The sequence below is a fragment of the Octodon degus genome, unplaced genomic scaffold, assembly GCF_000260255.1.
Source record: "Octodon degus isolate 3935 unplaced genomic scaffold, OctDeg1.0 scaffold00072, whole genome shotgun sequence".
NCBI classification, from domain to species: domain Eukaryota; kingdom Metazoa; phylum Chordata; class Mammalia; order Rodentia; family Octodontidae; genus Octodon; species Octodon degus.
The window spans coordinates 3,526,846-3,542,266 of NW_004524648.1; the positions used below are offsets into that span (position 1 = coordinate 3,526,846).

Here is a 15,421-nt window from a genome sequence, read left to right on the forward strand (position 1 = left end):
GGAAGTTAAAAAACTATACTAGAGGACTCTCTTGTGAGAAATAGCTATGTCTTCTCCCCTTCTCTGATGTCTTTTCATAAGAAATGAATAATACAGACCCCAGTTTATACAAACACTTTCAGAAAAAAATAGTTCATGTGTCTGCCCCAGAGGAGGCACCAGATACAGGGAGGTGGTCAGTGTTGATGATCCTATGAATCCTTTGGTTAGATACACACTTTATGCCCTGTATTTTTTTTTGGCCTAGTGACCGGGTTTTGTTTTCACAACATACAATTTAGTTCCTTGCTTTAATTTTGTTCTTCATATTAGAAGTGGCTTAAGCAAAACATGTTTCCCATGTAAGTTTGTTGGAAGTGTGCTTCTGAATGGGAATTTGTATTGTTCTGGTGGAGCTGAGATACAGGTTGATTTTCCCAGTGGGAGGAGACATGTTATTGGCATAGGTTCCTTTCCTTCTCGTTGAGTTCACAGCTTGGGATGTTAGTGCAGCAGCATCTTTGTGTTCCCTGTGAAATCTGTAAATTTGGTGGCCTCACTGAGGACAGTAGGAACAACAGCAGTCTGAGTGTTTCTGATCCTCAGTCCTGCCTGATCCTCATTGCAGATTTCTTCCCAAGAAAGCAAAAACTGTATGACCACTTGACTCACACGGTATTATCTGTAAATGCATAGTTTCTGTAGGAATGGTGAGGTAGCCCATCAAGATGCCTGTAACAGCTTAGCTTGTTGCTGTAGGAGTGTGTGATAGAGAGGGAGGGAGAAGAGCCCATGATGCTGACAGGGCAGGTTAAATGAGCATGGAGCTGGTGAACTTGCCTTCCACCCTACAGATTCATCTCTCTGGGGAGGGATGTATAAACAAGATGTATTTCCACCCACCTGCCAGCATGCAGGGCAGCGACAGCCATCAGCAAGGTTGCAGAGAAGCACTCATCTGGCACAGCCATGGTTCTGGAACCCCTCTCTGAACCTCACCTGTGTCACCCAGACATAGCACTTGGTTACCGTGAGCATCATTTTTACAGTTGGTAAAAATATGCCATGTCGGGGCCGGGGAGATGGCTCAGTAGGATAAGCGCTTGACTGGCAAACACAAAGATCTGAGTTCAATCCCCGGTTCTGCAAAAAAAAAAAAAATGCCATGTCTGTGTGGGTCACAGAATTGCTATGAAGACCTAGATCAAATGATACTATAGGCTGGAAAGCTGAAAAACATGTACAGCTATTTTGTGGGCAGCATATTTGCAGTACTGACAGGGCTTCTCTTTGCCCACCTGGACTCACATGGCTCCATTCTCTTCCCTAGGTTACCTGTGCATGACTGACGAGTGGTTCTCTGAGTATGTCTACGAGGTGGTGGTGGACAAGAAGCATGTCCCTGAAGACGTGCTGGCTGTGTTAGAGCAGGAGCCCATTGTCCTCCCGGCTTGGGACCCCATGGGGGCTTTGGCTGAGTGACACCACCTCCAGCTCTTTCCTCCTCCCACGGGACCTGATGTAGCTGCAAAGGACAGATCCAGGGACTCAAGCCAAAGTTAACAGAGGTGACTGTGTGTTCCCAAGGATGCAGTTAGACCCTTGGATTTCCAGTCTCCACCAGGAACCTCTTTGGGAAAATGTGCTTTCTGCTGCAACAAAATATTCATTAAGAACAAAAAAAGGAAAATTCAGAACATGTTATGTACTCTCCTCATCTCCAACAGCTCAGGATCTCTTAGCATTTTAATCAGATGTCATTGTCTTAACCCCATCAAGAAGGTCCTCAGTGTCTGTTGTAATAAGGCAGGAGAGGAAGAGCAGCCGAGGTGGCTGGAGCGGAGCAACCTGGGTGCTCCTGGTTCCTAGCGTAGAGTGGGGGAGGGTGCCTACGACTTGAGCTCTCAGAACTGCATGTGGCCTCGCAGATCACAGCCCTTCCTGGATGGCAGTCACGGAATTCATGTTTTTAAGACAATTTCACATACCTCTTACAGCCCAAGAAGAGGAGGAGGTTGATCAGGTCTGACATGATTCCTTCCTGCTCTGAACTGTGGATGTGCAGCTCTGCTTGCTTTGGGTTAAATAGAGGCTTAGAGAAAGTGGGAGAGAAAACAACCAAAACTTTATCATGATCTCAGTTGTAATCCTTAGGGGGAGCTCTAGCCAAATGGCTTAACTTTGCCTCTGCGCTCGGGTGGGGGGGCAGGAAAAGGTGATGTTCATTCTTTCTGACAACTAGATGGTGCTGAGAAGCTTTTGAATAAAACACTTTGCTAAATGAGAATAAGTTGACTTATTTGTACTGTTTATTTAGTTACAAATGAAAGCAAGGACGTGGCTTATGTTCTTCAAAGTAAAAAAACAGGAAGCAGGTGTGAGGCTCCTGCTTCAGCTTGTCTGCAGGATGTCAGATTCTTCCAATCAGGGCTGAAGAAGCCTGAGCCTTGTTCAGAGGGCTTCCCTGAGGGGTCCTGTGCCCCCGCCACTTCACTCTTTGCCCAGATCTAAGAGTGGGAAAGGATGTACTGTTGGCCTGGAGAGCACAAATTTTACTGAATCTGGGCCTCCATTTCACTGAAAATAAATAAGCAGAAACAGAGTCCTGTTCCATCAGTGTCTGCCGACCACCACTAGTCTGGCTCCCAGTTGCAGCAGGGAATTGTCTGCCACAGCACTTTCTAAGACAAAATTAGAATAGAGGCTCAAACCTAACCGAAGTGTTTATAGTATTCCAGTAATCCTGTTCCAAGCAGAATAAATACATTGATTTCTAGACACATCTGGTAAACCGCAGCACAGATTTTAAAAGCATCCAGGAGGAAAAGCCAGATAACCTCCAAAGTGAAGACAGTCGGGGTGACAGCTAACTTCTGATCAGCAACGGTATACCAGAAGACGGTGACGTGTACCTTCAAAGTGTTATGAGAAATTCACTGTAAACCTATGCTCAATAAAAATATCTTTCAAGAAAGGGTTGAAATGAAAGGTGTTTTCAGAAAAAAATACTTAAGTTTGCCCTAACAAAAGGAAGTGATCTGATACAAAAAAATTTGATACATATTTTTGATACAAGTAGCACAAGCTGGTTGTGGAGGCAGGCACCTATGAGGCAGGCACCTATGATCTCAGCAAGTGGCGGGCTGAGGCAAGAGGCTTTTGAGTATGAGGCTAGAGCATGCTACCTAGCGAACGCAAGGCAAGGCCAGTCAGAACTACACAGCAAGGCTCTGTCTCAGAAAAAGAGTAAGTATAGTGATAAAATATACAATGACAACAAAAGAAAATATAGTCAGCCCATAAGAAGACAAGATAGAGGAGAAAAAGAAAAGTCAGAACAACTACAATATCCAAAGTAGGATAGTAGAAACAGATCTAAGTAGGTCAGTAACTACCATATACATAAATGGATTAAATATAGAAAAGACCCATCATGAAATGCCAAGAGTTGTTATTTGGTCTTGGCTTTGTTTTGTTTGAGATATTTCACTGTGGAGGTCACTATGTAGCCCAGGCTGGGCTCAATCATAGAGAGCCTCCTGCCTCAGCCTCCCCAGTGCTGGGATTACAGGTGTGCACCACCACATGTGATTCAAACTAGATTTTTAAAGAAACACAGCCATCTGCTGTTTAAAAGAGACAGGCAATCTAGGTTATTTTAAAAAGGGATAGAAAAGCTATATTAGACACTCAACAAAATAAATCTGATAAAGCTGTATTAGTAAGTCACAAAAATCAAGGCACTCTTGAGTGACCAAAGAGACCATCTAATTCCAGGGTCTGCCAGTACGTGAACTGTTCCATGAATGGCCTCCCAGGCGTTGTGCATCGCAGTAGGCCTGGAAAGGCCTTACTAGAGATAGAACCTTTACATAACAATACGCCTACTCCATTGTCTAGGAAAACAGATGCTAAATTAGTGCATATATCTCTAATAACATAGTCTTAAAATACTATAAGAGCAAAACTGAAAAACCTGAGAAAATACATAATCCAACATCATAATGAGAGGTTTTTAACATGCTCCATAATTCCTGATAGTTCAGACAAGGAAAATACCAGGTGAATATGTGACAGTGCTAAGCATTTAGTAAGTCTGGTGTAATGGACAGGTGTAGAACATTACATCTAGCAACTGTTCCTTTTGAGCACACAGAACTTTTTAAGCTAACCACACATTAGACGAGGTCAACCTCAACAAAAAGCCAAGGCTTGTACCACCTTCCAGCCACAGTACAATTAGGTGAGAAACCAGAGTTAAAAGATAAGTAGAGTGCTTGCCTGGCAAGCACAGGGTCCTGAGTTCAATCCCCAGTACTGAAGAAAAAAAAAAAAAAGTAATATTAATCCTTATGTATTTAGAAATTTACAGTCCAAGAATAAATCATAAGGTAAATTTATTTTTATTTTTTATTGAGAAATAAATATGAATGAGACAGTTTCACAGCTGATTAATAGGACAGTTTTGATAATACACTGTACATTGGTATCTTCTTAGTGGTTATCCATAGTACAAGAAGCAGACAGGATATCCTGTCCAAACACTGTTAGTACACCTCTTCTCATTGAATTAAGCGAAAGTAGCTGTAAACCTATCCTAACTATCTTATATATATATATAAATACAAAATGATCTTTCCTTTGTATCCTTTTTTTTCCTGTCAGAGGTGAATATTCTATTGGCATCTAAATACTATAGGTGTTTGAATTCAACTAAACAATCTAACACTGACTAGCAGTCTATAATATTAGTGGGTTATCCTCAGAAATTACTGACTTGAGCCTTTTACAGCTCATCGTATTAATATGGATTTACTTTATATACCTCGTTTTTATACTTTTCTGCTGGATAGTTAAGACCAAGATATAGCAAGACCTATATAACAAGAAGTGTAACTTTCATAAGGTAAATTTAATCTAACAATAATATATATCGAACTGAAGGATGCAGCCAAAACAGTACTTTAAACATTTATCGTGTGGAAATAATAAAATAATTTTATTAGAATGTAAGAAAGCCTGGAAATTGAGCCAAACCTCTATTTCAGTAGTTAGAACAGCAAAGTAAACCTACAGAAAAAAAAGGTGACAGAAAAGTAAACATAGATTAAACAAAGCCAGAAGTTGATTCTTTAAAAAGGAAGCACATTAACAAGTCTTTGGCAAAGCTGAAAGGGAGAAAGCACATCAGGTTGCTGCAGATATTCAAAAAATAAAAAAATACTCAAACTTTGCCAAGAGCACAGACACAAGTGCACAAATTTATGGAAGAAGAGAGAAAACGGCAATATTTGAAGCTGGAGGGAAAAAATAGGGCATTAAGATTTACCAGAGCCAAAAAAGTGGACTCCTGAGCCAGTAACAGTGAAACCCAGTGACAGACAAACCAGTGTACATTGCCTAACACCCCAGAACACTGCCTCTGGCACTGGGAGCAGGAGGGCCACTGAATATTTGAATGAACCTCAGATCCCTTGCTGCTCTGGGCTACTCCTCCACTCATCAGCACATTAGTTCTACAGAGAGGGAAAAGCCATTTATACTGTGGAGGTCTGGGACAGAGGTGAGAGTCTAAGCACCATGAGGGCAGTGAACGTTGACATTCTGAAAGTCCTCAGCCACCTGAAGCTCCTGGAACCCTCATAGAAGGAGATCAGAAGTCTTCTCTGAGAACTCTTGACTATCGCAAGAGGAAAGATGGAAAAAAGACTATTTTATGGCATGTATGAATATTGTATGAGTCTGGCATAAGCCAGATAAGGATAATATATATTATCATCAATAACATATATATTATATATATAATATATATGTATATATATTCCATAAACATAGCTACAAAAGCAATAAACAAATCTAGCAGTATTTAAGAAAATAACCTTCACAACTAAATGCTTAATAAAAGTGATTTTTCAAGCAAGAGCAGGATTCAGTGGAGAGAAACAAAGAATGGTGGGTCTGCCTTCTCTGCTGAAGATAAAGGGCAGAGGCTAAAATTTCTGCCAGAGATCTGAACTGGAAGAACTTCCCAACACGCGGGTGACACGCAGGCTTAGGAAATGGGAAGGTGTGGGATTGTTCTCTCCTTCACCAAATGACTGTGTCAGCAGAAAGCGAAGTGATGTGCTGTCTAGAAGTTCTCAGGCCAGGCCTCCTCTATTTGTGAGTGTCCAGAAGCCAAGCCCTGATGGGGGGACATGCCGTCTGGATGTGTTTGTGGCTGTCTGCTTGCTTTGATCCTCAGAGAGCAGTGTAATTCTGACTTGCTATGGGAAGGTTAAAACCTCTAGCGGCCAGTAGCACAACTGAGGTGTTCTCTAAGCCATCTCTCTGGCTACCCCATGACAGTTAGTCTTTGTTGTTTTAAGGGGCAGGATAGGACAGCTGCCCAGGGTGGATAAATGGTGGAAAGGATCTTGCACAGAACCTACAATAGTAGCATTTCTGGGACTGGTGAAGCACTTGCCCAGAGTGGGCAATCCCCAGCACTGAAAAATACAATACAATTGTAGCATACCTGCATTTCGCCTAGTAGGGACCATATAGGTGCTCTGGTCCAAATGTCTCCAAAACAAAAGTCCTTTTCCACTTAGACAAATTCAGTAACAAGGACACATGGCCTCCTTGCCCTCCTACCTCTCCAGATTCAACTTAATCACTTCCCTTCATGTTCTCTGGCCTGGCCAACTGCCTGTCCCCTACTTTGTCCTGGAACACACCCACCTCAGTTTGGCTCTGCTGTTCCCTCCACCTAAAGCTTCCCCTTGGGTCTTGCACAGCTGGCTTCTCATTGCTCAGGTTGTGGCCCCAGTGTCGCCTCATCCAAGCAGTCAGCCCCTCCCCACTCCCTGGGGCTCCTCCACATCTGTCGCTCTCTGTGCTCTTATTGGAATCTATTTTTTTTCACAGCACTAACTGCTTTCTGAAATTATCTTATTTATTTATATGTTTATTGTCTGTTTTCCCCACAGTCAATACTTCCTGTCAGTTCTCCAAGGGCAGGAAGTTTGTCTTGCCTACCAGTGTATTCTCAGTGCCCTGCTCCTAATAAATACCACGAGGCTGACGGATGGAACGCGTCCTACGTTCCGACAGCTACGATCAATTACGAGTTTATACATAGAGCTGCAGTCTGCTTCCCTGCTCGGGAAGACAAGTACCTCATGGGTCTTCCTCTTTCAAGGCCTAACACAAAGGCCTGGATTCCACAAAGGCGGCTGGCTCAGGTGAGTAGGAAGGTGAGGAGAAAGCCATGAGTCCCACTGTACTTTTCCCCTGCTTGAACCATTCTTGTTTCAAACAGCCCAGCGGGAGGAGCCAGGCTGTGAACTTTAGGCAGAAAAACTGGCCTTGCCACTTGGGGGCTGTGTAAGCCTGGAGAAGATTCCTAACATCTCTGAGCCTCAGTTTCCATACTACATATAATGAAACACTATTTTTGAAATTTATTCTTGTAAAAACTCACCACTTGCAAAGGAAGAAAATGAATTTATTTTTTAATAACATATACAATAGCCTGAGGCAGGATGATTGCATTGAGCCCAGTGTGAGTAACTTGGCAACTTAGTGAGACCCTGTCTCAAAATAACAACAATAATAAAAATTTTAAAAGGCCAGGGCTGACGAGATAGCTCTTCGGACTAAGTGCCTGCTTAGGCAAGCGCAGGGACCGGGGTTCAGGGTTCAGTCCCCCACACTACAGTCTGCACTGGTTCCAGCCCCTGGTATACCAGGCTGGCCACTGAGACCAGGCGTGGTGGTGCACCCCTATAATACCAGTGCTGGGGTGGCTGAAAACAGGGGGATCGCTACAAATCCGAGCTGTATAGTGAGAGCTTGTACCAAATACATTTTTTAAAAAATGGCCTGGGGGGGATTATAATGATTCAATCTCTACTATGACAAGAGAAAGAACAATAGTTAAATACAGTGTAAAATCCATATGATAGAGAAAGGACAAAAGACAATGTCATTTCCTCCTTAGATGCTAAATAAATGGCAGCTTTTATTTTTTAAAAAAATCAGTTCTCCTGAGCTTCTCCAACAGATCCGGCATTGTGCTAGGCCCTCCGGGGCTTAAAACAATTCCCTGCTCTCCAAAGGAGTCTGTCAGATGTTAAAGGGGAAGGTGGCTTTCTATGCACACCACACAGCTGTGAGCCGGCTTGGAGTTGGAGGCGGAAAAGAGGTGCTAACTGGTTTTAGACTAACTTCTGGCCACAGTGGGCACAGATATCAACAACAAGGGTGACCAGCTTTCTGAGAAGGGATGGAGGGGAATCTCCAGAGACAGAGGTGCGTGGAGGACAGGAAGAGCCAGAGACAGCTCTGTAATCTTGAGGGATGGAGAACAATGAAGCGGCTAGAGAGACAAATGGCTTTTGGCGCTGAAAGCAGAGGCCTCAAATTCTCACTCTGCTTCTCATCAGGTTCTGAGCAGAGCACTGGACTTCACCTCTGGATTCACAGCACCCCTGTTAGCAATGTAGAGGAAACATCTGCCTCTTTCTCAAGTGAACAAAACTAAGTAAATGAACAAACGCTGGCAGTCACTTGTCCTTGTGAGCCGGTAGGCCATTAAATAGAGCTGGGTCCCTGAGAATCTGTCAGGGTTCTTCCCTGATCTGTGAGAAGCTTGGGGTTCTTTAGAATGTGCTTTTCCTCTCTTTCCTTATCCTCACTTTAAAATATAATTTTAAAGAATGCTGCTTTTAGCTAAGCATCATGACACATGCTGTAACCCCAGCCACTTGGGAACCTGAGGCAGGAAGATCTCAAGTCCAAGACCAGCCTGAACAACTTAGTGAGACTTTGCCTCAAAATGAAAAGTGAAAAAGGCTGGAGATGTGGCTCAGTGGTAGTAGAGCACCCCTGGGTTTGAGCTCCAGTATCAGGAGGAAAAAGAAAAAACAAACAAACAAACAAAACCTGTCATATGTTTTAACTGGTGTGTGAGATTCCATTGCTGATTTGCTGTGGTGACCTTTCCAGCCCTCAGGCACTGGTTTTAATAGCACCATCTATTATAGTAAGAGCCACCTTCCTGATCATTCAGGGACCCTTCTTCCCATACCCCCACCCTCACAAGATCTCTGCAGGACTCCTCAGATGCCTTCCCTCGAATCCCTCTACCCCACTCCATCTGGAAGAGCTGGGCCTGCACAGGTGGCTGTGGTGGTGTCCCGGGCACAAGCCTAGGGTTCTCAGGGCAGCGAAGCCTGCCATGGAGGTCCTCTGCTCTGCACAAGGGTGACATGAAGTTAGAACCCTCATGACCCAGTCATTTTCCCAAAGCCCTACCTTTGCACACTGCTGTATTTTGGTGATCAAGCTTTCTACATATGAGCCTTTTGGGGGAATTTCATACCAAAACCTAACACAACACAAAAATGTCTTCCCTGGAGCCTAACTGCAGTCATGCCCAGGCCAGGAAGCAGTCAGGAAGCAGAGAAGCCATGTCTGGGGAACAGATGACATCTGTTCACCCACCATAAATTGGGGCACAGAGGGATGGTCACATGACACTGTGTAAGCTGAGGACAAGACATCAGAATCCAGTATCCTGATGGAGAGAGAGAGAGAGGCAGATGCCAGGGAAAGGCAGGGCCATGTAGCCATAAGTATCTGAAACACTGAGGATTAGGATGCCTTAGCTAGGGGAGATGTCAGGTCTGTTGGGACAATGTGATTGCTGGGGCATCCCTGACACCCACAGCTCAGGAGGAGCACTTGTCCAAAACACTGGTTCAGCTGGGCATGGTGGCACATACTTGTAATCCCAGCACTTGGGAGGCTGAGGCAAGAGGATCACCAGGAGTCTGAGGCCAGCTTGGGCTACATAATGAGCTCTAGGCCACCCTGAACTGCATAATGACACCTTGTCTAAAAAAAAAAAAAAAGAACCAAAAGGTTTGATTTCTTGCTGACTTCTCAGGGATGTGGCAGTAACAAGGGAAAGGTTCTGTTGTGTCAATCTGATGTCCTCTTCTGAGTACCTCTTGGTCAGGAGCATTCAGAGAGGAGATGTCCCAACTGAAAGGGAGAAAGAGCACAGTGGGGCACCTATCGCTCCACCTCCACCTCCACCTCCACCTCCACCTCCACCTCCACCTCCACACACACACACACACACACACACACACACACACACACACACACACACCCTGGGGATGTGGCTGGGACGTGAAATGCCCACTGTTCGGCATCACCAGCCTGACCGCCCCGCTGCTGGAAGGCTCCCGGCTCTCTCTGCAATCCCAGCCCTGGCTTCTAGGTGGCACCAAAACTTCACACTGATCGTTCTGGGCTGTGAGCCTCCGGCGGCGCGCGGCTTTCTTGGCTGAACTCCCCCAGGTATAAAGGGGCGAGACTTACCGTCGCTGCTTCCTCATTGGCTTGGATTTAGCTACCGTTCTTCCCTCACGTCCCAGAGGAAGAAGTAGGCTGATCAACCAAAGCCTGACGTCTCTGTCCGCTCAAGGCAAAACTGCTTCTGTTGCGAGGAGGAGAGATCGTGTGATTTTAATGAAAAGGCAGTGTAATAACATTACATTCATCTTTAGCATTATTGTTTTCATAAACAAAAACAAAACAACCTATGTACATGGTTTCAGACAAAGGGCTGCTTTATTAAACCCCTCAAACACCTTCCTTCAGCAAGCACCAAGGGGCAGGGGCGCTCCCGCAGCTCGGCCCTCGCCTTCAGGCTGGAAACCGCTTTGAACCGTGGCGGGCTGAGGAGATGAGCGCATCCTCCATTCATTCTGCACGTATTTATTGTGTGCAGCTGCTGGAGGCTCGGCGGACAGAAAAGAATTAGACGAGGTCCCTCTGGCTGCTCTCACGCCCCAGCCGCAGGCCAGAGAAACCCGTGGAGGGCGGGGAGCTGGTGGGCCCTAGTGAGAGAAGCGGGGCAGGACTCGTGGGGGGCGATGGAGAGGAGCCTCTGGGTCGGAAAGATTGCTCGGAGGACCTGAGGTGGAGCAGAAACCTCCAGCCCCCTCTGGGCGCCTTTGGTAGGGGAGGAAATTAACGTCTAGGGTTGCACAGCAGTCCACAGCCTCGAGCGCCGCCGAGAAGTCCGCTCCTTTAGCGGCCCCGCCCGCCCCCTCTGGTCGCCGCCCCACAACGGGGGTCCCGCCCCTCCCCCACGCAGGAGACGCTACCCACCCCGCCCCACCCCCCGCGCCTCAGGTCTCGAGAAACAAAGTTTCTACGTCTCAAAGTGACGCAAAGATTCTTGAAGAGCTCTTTGGCGGCGGCTATCTAGAGATCAGACCATGTGAGGGGCTGAGAGTACAAATAGTGCGGCGCGGGCGCCGGCTCTGCACAGCAGCGGACGCCCCGGGCCTCGAGGGCGCGAGGGTCGCTCCGCCGCCCGCCGCCCAGGCAGGTGGGTCCGCTCCCCTTTGCCCGTAACCCCGCTTCTTTCCAGGTGCCGCCCTCTCTCGAAGCGGGCTGAGCTCCGGCCCCGTCCAGTCTGGCGAGGGCTCCGTGCCTCTGGGCTCCTTTGTCCACTGCAAGCCCAGGCTGGGCCAGGAGGAGGATTCGGTCTTCAGCAGAAGTGCAGTCCTGCGCTGTAGGGAAAAGTTGCCTTAGTTTCAAGCCATGTTTTATGTTTGCTCATCACTTTGCTGCCGTCGTGTGCACACGGCTTTATGCGTTTGTGCAGGGAGGGTCCTAGTGGACACAGGTGCCCAAATACCTAGGGAAACCTTTGAGTGACACCGACGTGAGCTGGGTCTCGCTGCGCTTGGAGTGTTTTTTGCTGCCAAGGCTGACGCTCAGATCCCTCTCAGGCCATTCAGAATTTATGGGAAACTCCAAGGAGTGCTTCTACGTCGCTCAAGTGTGTGCGCGCCCATCCGGTTGCTTGAGAAGTGTGTGCGTTCAAATTTGTTCTAAAAGAGCTCTCTGGAGCTAAAGAGCAGGTTTCCTTTTACTTTTAGATTGAATTGTTCCTACTTCGGTTGGGAGAGTTCTAAAAACCCTAAGAACAGGGGAATTTCTACGAGTCAGACGTTGCAAAAGCTTGTATGTATTTTTATGATCAATTTTGTCCAGAAAAGTGAACCAGGTCAATGGATTATTTATGAACCTGCTAGCTTGCATCATAGTAAGATGAGATCAAATATTTAATGTGTTTTGCCTTCAGTTACATAGGAAAAAATGTCTAAGAAGGCAACACTGGGATTTGTGTTTAATGAAAGAGAGCGAGCTGGGGCAGCATTAGTGTGTGGGTGTGGAGGAGCTCAGGAAAAAACCACTGCTTTCTTCCTGTCCCATCGCCGCTGGCTTTTTGTGGTGCTAAGGGTGCCAGAAGGCTCCGGTTTTCTACTACAGACCTTTGGGTATATGTGACTATTCCCTGCATAGGTGAGAAGCAATCTAGCAGTCTCTGTCTCTGTCTGTGTGTCAGTGTGTGTGTCGGTGTCTCTCTCTCTCTCTCTCTCTCTCTCTCTCTCTCTCTCTCTCTCTCTCTCTCTCTCTCTCTGGATTGAACCCAGAGCTTCAGACATGCTGAGTACATGTTCTACTACTGAGCTACACAGAAGAGAAATGGGTTTGGATATCCAAGCTGGTATCTACCTCTGGAAGCCTTCGATGGATCCACCGGAGTGTTGTGGGGGCTTCTGATTCATTCTAAGGCAGAAAAACCCAAACACACTGGAAATGGCAAGGTCAGTCAGGTGTGGGGCTTTGAAGTAATTTCAATCTGTTCTTGTTTAAATTCAGAGAGAGAGGGAGAGAAAAAGGAAGGAGAATTTCATACTGTAGTAGCTACCAACCTAGATAGTCAAACCCATTTCTTTCAGGCTCTTTAAGAAATATACGTGCTAAAGGTGAGAAGGGGGAGACAGAATAATGTTGAAATATTACTGGAATCAGCAAGACATCAAAACCACTTGGGAGTGGTTTAGTCATCTGAGCATTTTTAGTGAAACATGGGAGAGGCTCCTTGAAGATTTTCACAAATGGGCGGGGTGACTATGGAATGAGAATGTGTGGCTGAAGGGGGATTAGGAGTGTGGGTTGGGCTCTCTCTGTGGCAGGCTTGCGAAAAAATCCGGATGTCCCTGCCAAGGAGCAACACAGGTAGTTCTAAAAATTAAGACTGTTTATGGCAGCTCCTTCTCTTTCATACTTTTTTTTTTTTTTTTTTTTTTTTTGGTGGAACTCAGGCCCTTGAGCTTGCCAGGCAAGCGATTATTCTACTGAGCCATCTCCCCGGCCCCTTTTTCATACTTTTAAAGTGGTGCAGTGTGAGAGTCCTGGAGACAAGGCTGACTAGAGAAATTGTGTTTTATTTTGGCTTATAGAATCAAGTGTATGATCATGACTTGACTCCTTTCCTAAGGATGCCTTGGTGGCCAAAGGGAAAATCATGTAGCCTTTGGTTCTTGAGAAGGCAACTCAGAACTTAGTTATTCCCAGTAACACTTTGGCTCCTCTGGATCTAATTTTTTTTTTTTTTTTTTTGGAACCGGGGGATTGAACTCAGGCCCTTGCACTTTCCAGGGAAGCGCTTATTCTACTGAGCCATCTCCCGGGCCCCCTGGGTCTCATGATCTTGGGCTCCAAGTGTGGAGGAAGTGGGGAGATACGCATTACACCATATCCAAGTCCCCTCCAATTCATTTTCAGACTGTGGCCCAAACCTCTCTCTCTTTCAAGAAAACAGGAGCTGTATTGATGGTACAAAATGGCCTAAGAGCTTAGACTCTACTCAAGATGTTGCTGTCAAATCAGGCTCTTCTATGGAGGCCTCTCCTGATGTCTCACTCAAAGGCAGAGGCTTCCCACACTCTGGCATGTGTAAGATAGGTCCTACATTTCTGCGCCCAGTCAGCAGGTTGAGTTCCCAGTTCCCCTAATGCTGTCTGGAAACTACCCAGGGTGTGGTACTGGTGAGACAGCCCCTGGCACAAAAATTTGGACTGTGTCGTTCCTCCTAATTAGTTGTGAGCCACTGCAGATCAGCCATGCTCCTCTGAGACTTGTGGTGTTCAGTGGTGAGCCTGGGTGTGGAGACCATCAGAATAAGCCCCAGTTTCTTGGGACAAATCATGTAGACTTGCCATGCTTTTATGGGGAGTCAGTTTCTCTGCTGCCTGGAGCAAAATAGCATCCTAAGGAAAGTAACCAACATCTTTAGAGGAGAGACCTAGGTGAAAAAAGATGAAACTAGCCTTTCAAAGACGCCTGGCATAACTGGTTGTACCTGAGCAGAGAAATGCATTTCATTTCTAGAGTGAGTATGAGACCCGCCGTGGACTGACACAGCCGCCTTATTTGTAGCAGGGCCACTTCCACTGACTTTGGTCCACATCTGCAGTGTGGGTCTAGGAGTCATACCCTACGTGGACATTCCCTCCAGTCTCCCCGCTTCTTAGCTCTTGGTGACTGGGAGGATAAATGCTCATTTACTGAGTGTCAACAGCACACTTTCAAACTGACCAAGCATTTTCCCAGTCCTGTGTCTGACACAGTGACAAAGTGAGAAGAGATAAGGCTGTGCAAGGTTGTCTGACTGCTTTGTTATTTCCACCTGTCCTTTGGTGGCCTTGGAACCTGGCTGCACCTCTCCCGCTCCCAGCCAACCCTGGGCAAAGAAGACTTGATAGTGGGAGTTTGAGCCGGAGGCTTTTCAACTCCACGACTGAATAGAAGTCTCGTGACAACTGCAGCTTCTGCACTGTAAAGCCAGAGAGGCCCCCTGCAACATAAAGACACAGAGGTGACATCCCAGGGTCTCCAGAGACTGACAAGTAACAAATGGCAGGGGAAGGTCTCCTGGGAAGCTGAGGTCCAGTTCATGTCATTATTTGAAGTAGGGAGGGCACAAGTGAGCGAGGGGTTATGACGGGCACTTCTCAAGGCTCAGGAAAGAGCCCCATGTGGCAGGTGTGGCGGGTGGGAAGGGCTGGCCTGTGGGCCTTTGCCAAATTGCATTTTTTGTGTGATCCTTCAGGGCATAGTCAAGGGGGAAAAAAAAGAACACTTACTTCATTTTTTACTGACCTGCTGAAAAAAATCAAGACAAACTGACTTTCCTCTCTTTCTCTAACGGGCCTAGAATTAGGGACTGGGACCCTAGAAGGAGAGGTCCTTGGCTGACGCTAGCACTCGCCTGTCTCTCAGGCCACAAGGGCCAGCCTGGAACACGTGCGTCCTGTGCTCCAGGTCGGCCCCCTGGCCATCCCCCAGCTGACCGTGGGTCTGGTGTCTTTAAAACACTAATCAAATTAGTTGGTTCTTTTCCTCCTTTCAGAGGAAAGGAGCTGGGGGAGGAAAAAGCAGGGAAGAGTCTGGCGGGCCGAGAGATAAGCTATTTTGGGCTGACTGGAGGTTTCCTAGAACTGGTCTGAGGTCTGGAATTAGGTTTCTTTAACCAATTTTTTTCTTTTAAGAAATTTCACATGAAAAAAAAAAAAAAGAAATT

The 15,421-nt window shown here is 46.3% G+C and overlaps 2 protein-coding genes across 2 annotated transcripts in view; both read left to right on the plus strand.

The window, feature by feature from the left end:
* The window catches only part of Blmh (bleomycin hydrolase), a 48,336-nt gene extending 46,070 nt beyond the window's left edge, over positions 1–2,266 (plus strand). Inside the window, exon 12 of the mRNA XM_004635373.2 lies at positions 1,310–2,266. Within this exon, the coding sequence (XP_004635430.1) occupies positions 1,310–1,461 (152 nt within the window). The 3' untranslated portion in view covers positions 1,462–2,266. The remainder of the gene's footprint in view (positions 1–1,309) is intronic.
* A 9,016-nt stretch (positions 2,267–11,282) lies between these two features.
* Slc6a4 (solute carrier family 6 member 4) overlaps positions 11,283–15,421 on the plus strand; it is a 36,907-nt gene continuing 32,768 nt past the window's right edge. The window contains exon 1 of the mRNA XM_004635375.2: positions 11,283–11,371. The gene's annotated coding sequence lies outside the window, so the exon portion shown is untranslated. The remainder of the gene's footprint in view (positions 11,372–15,421) is intronic.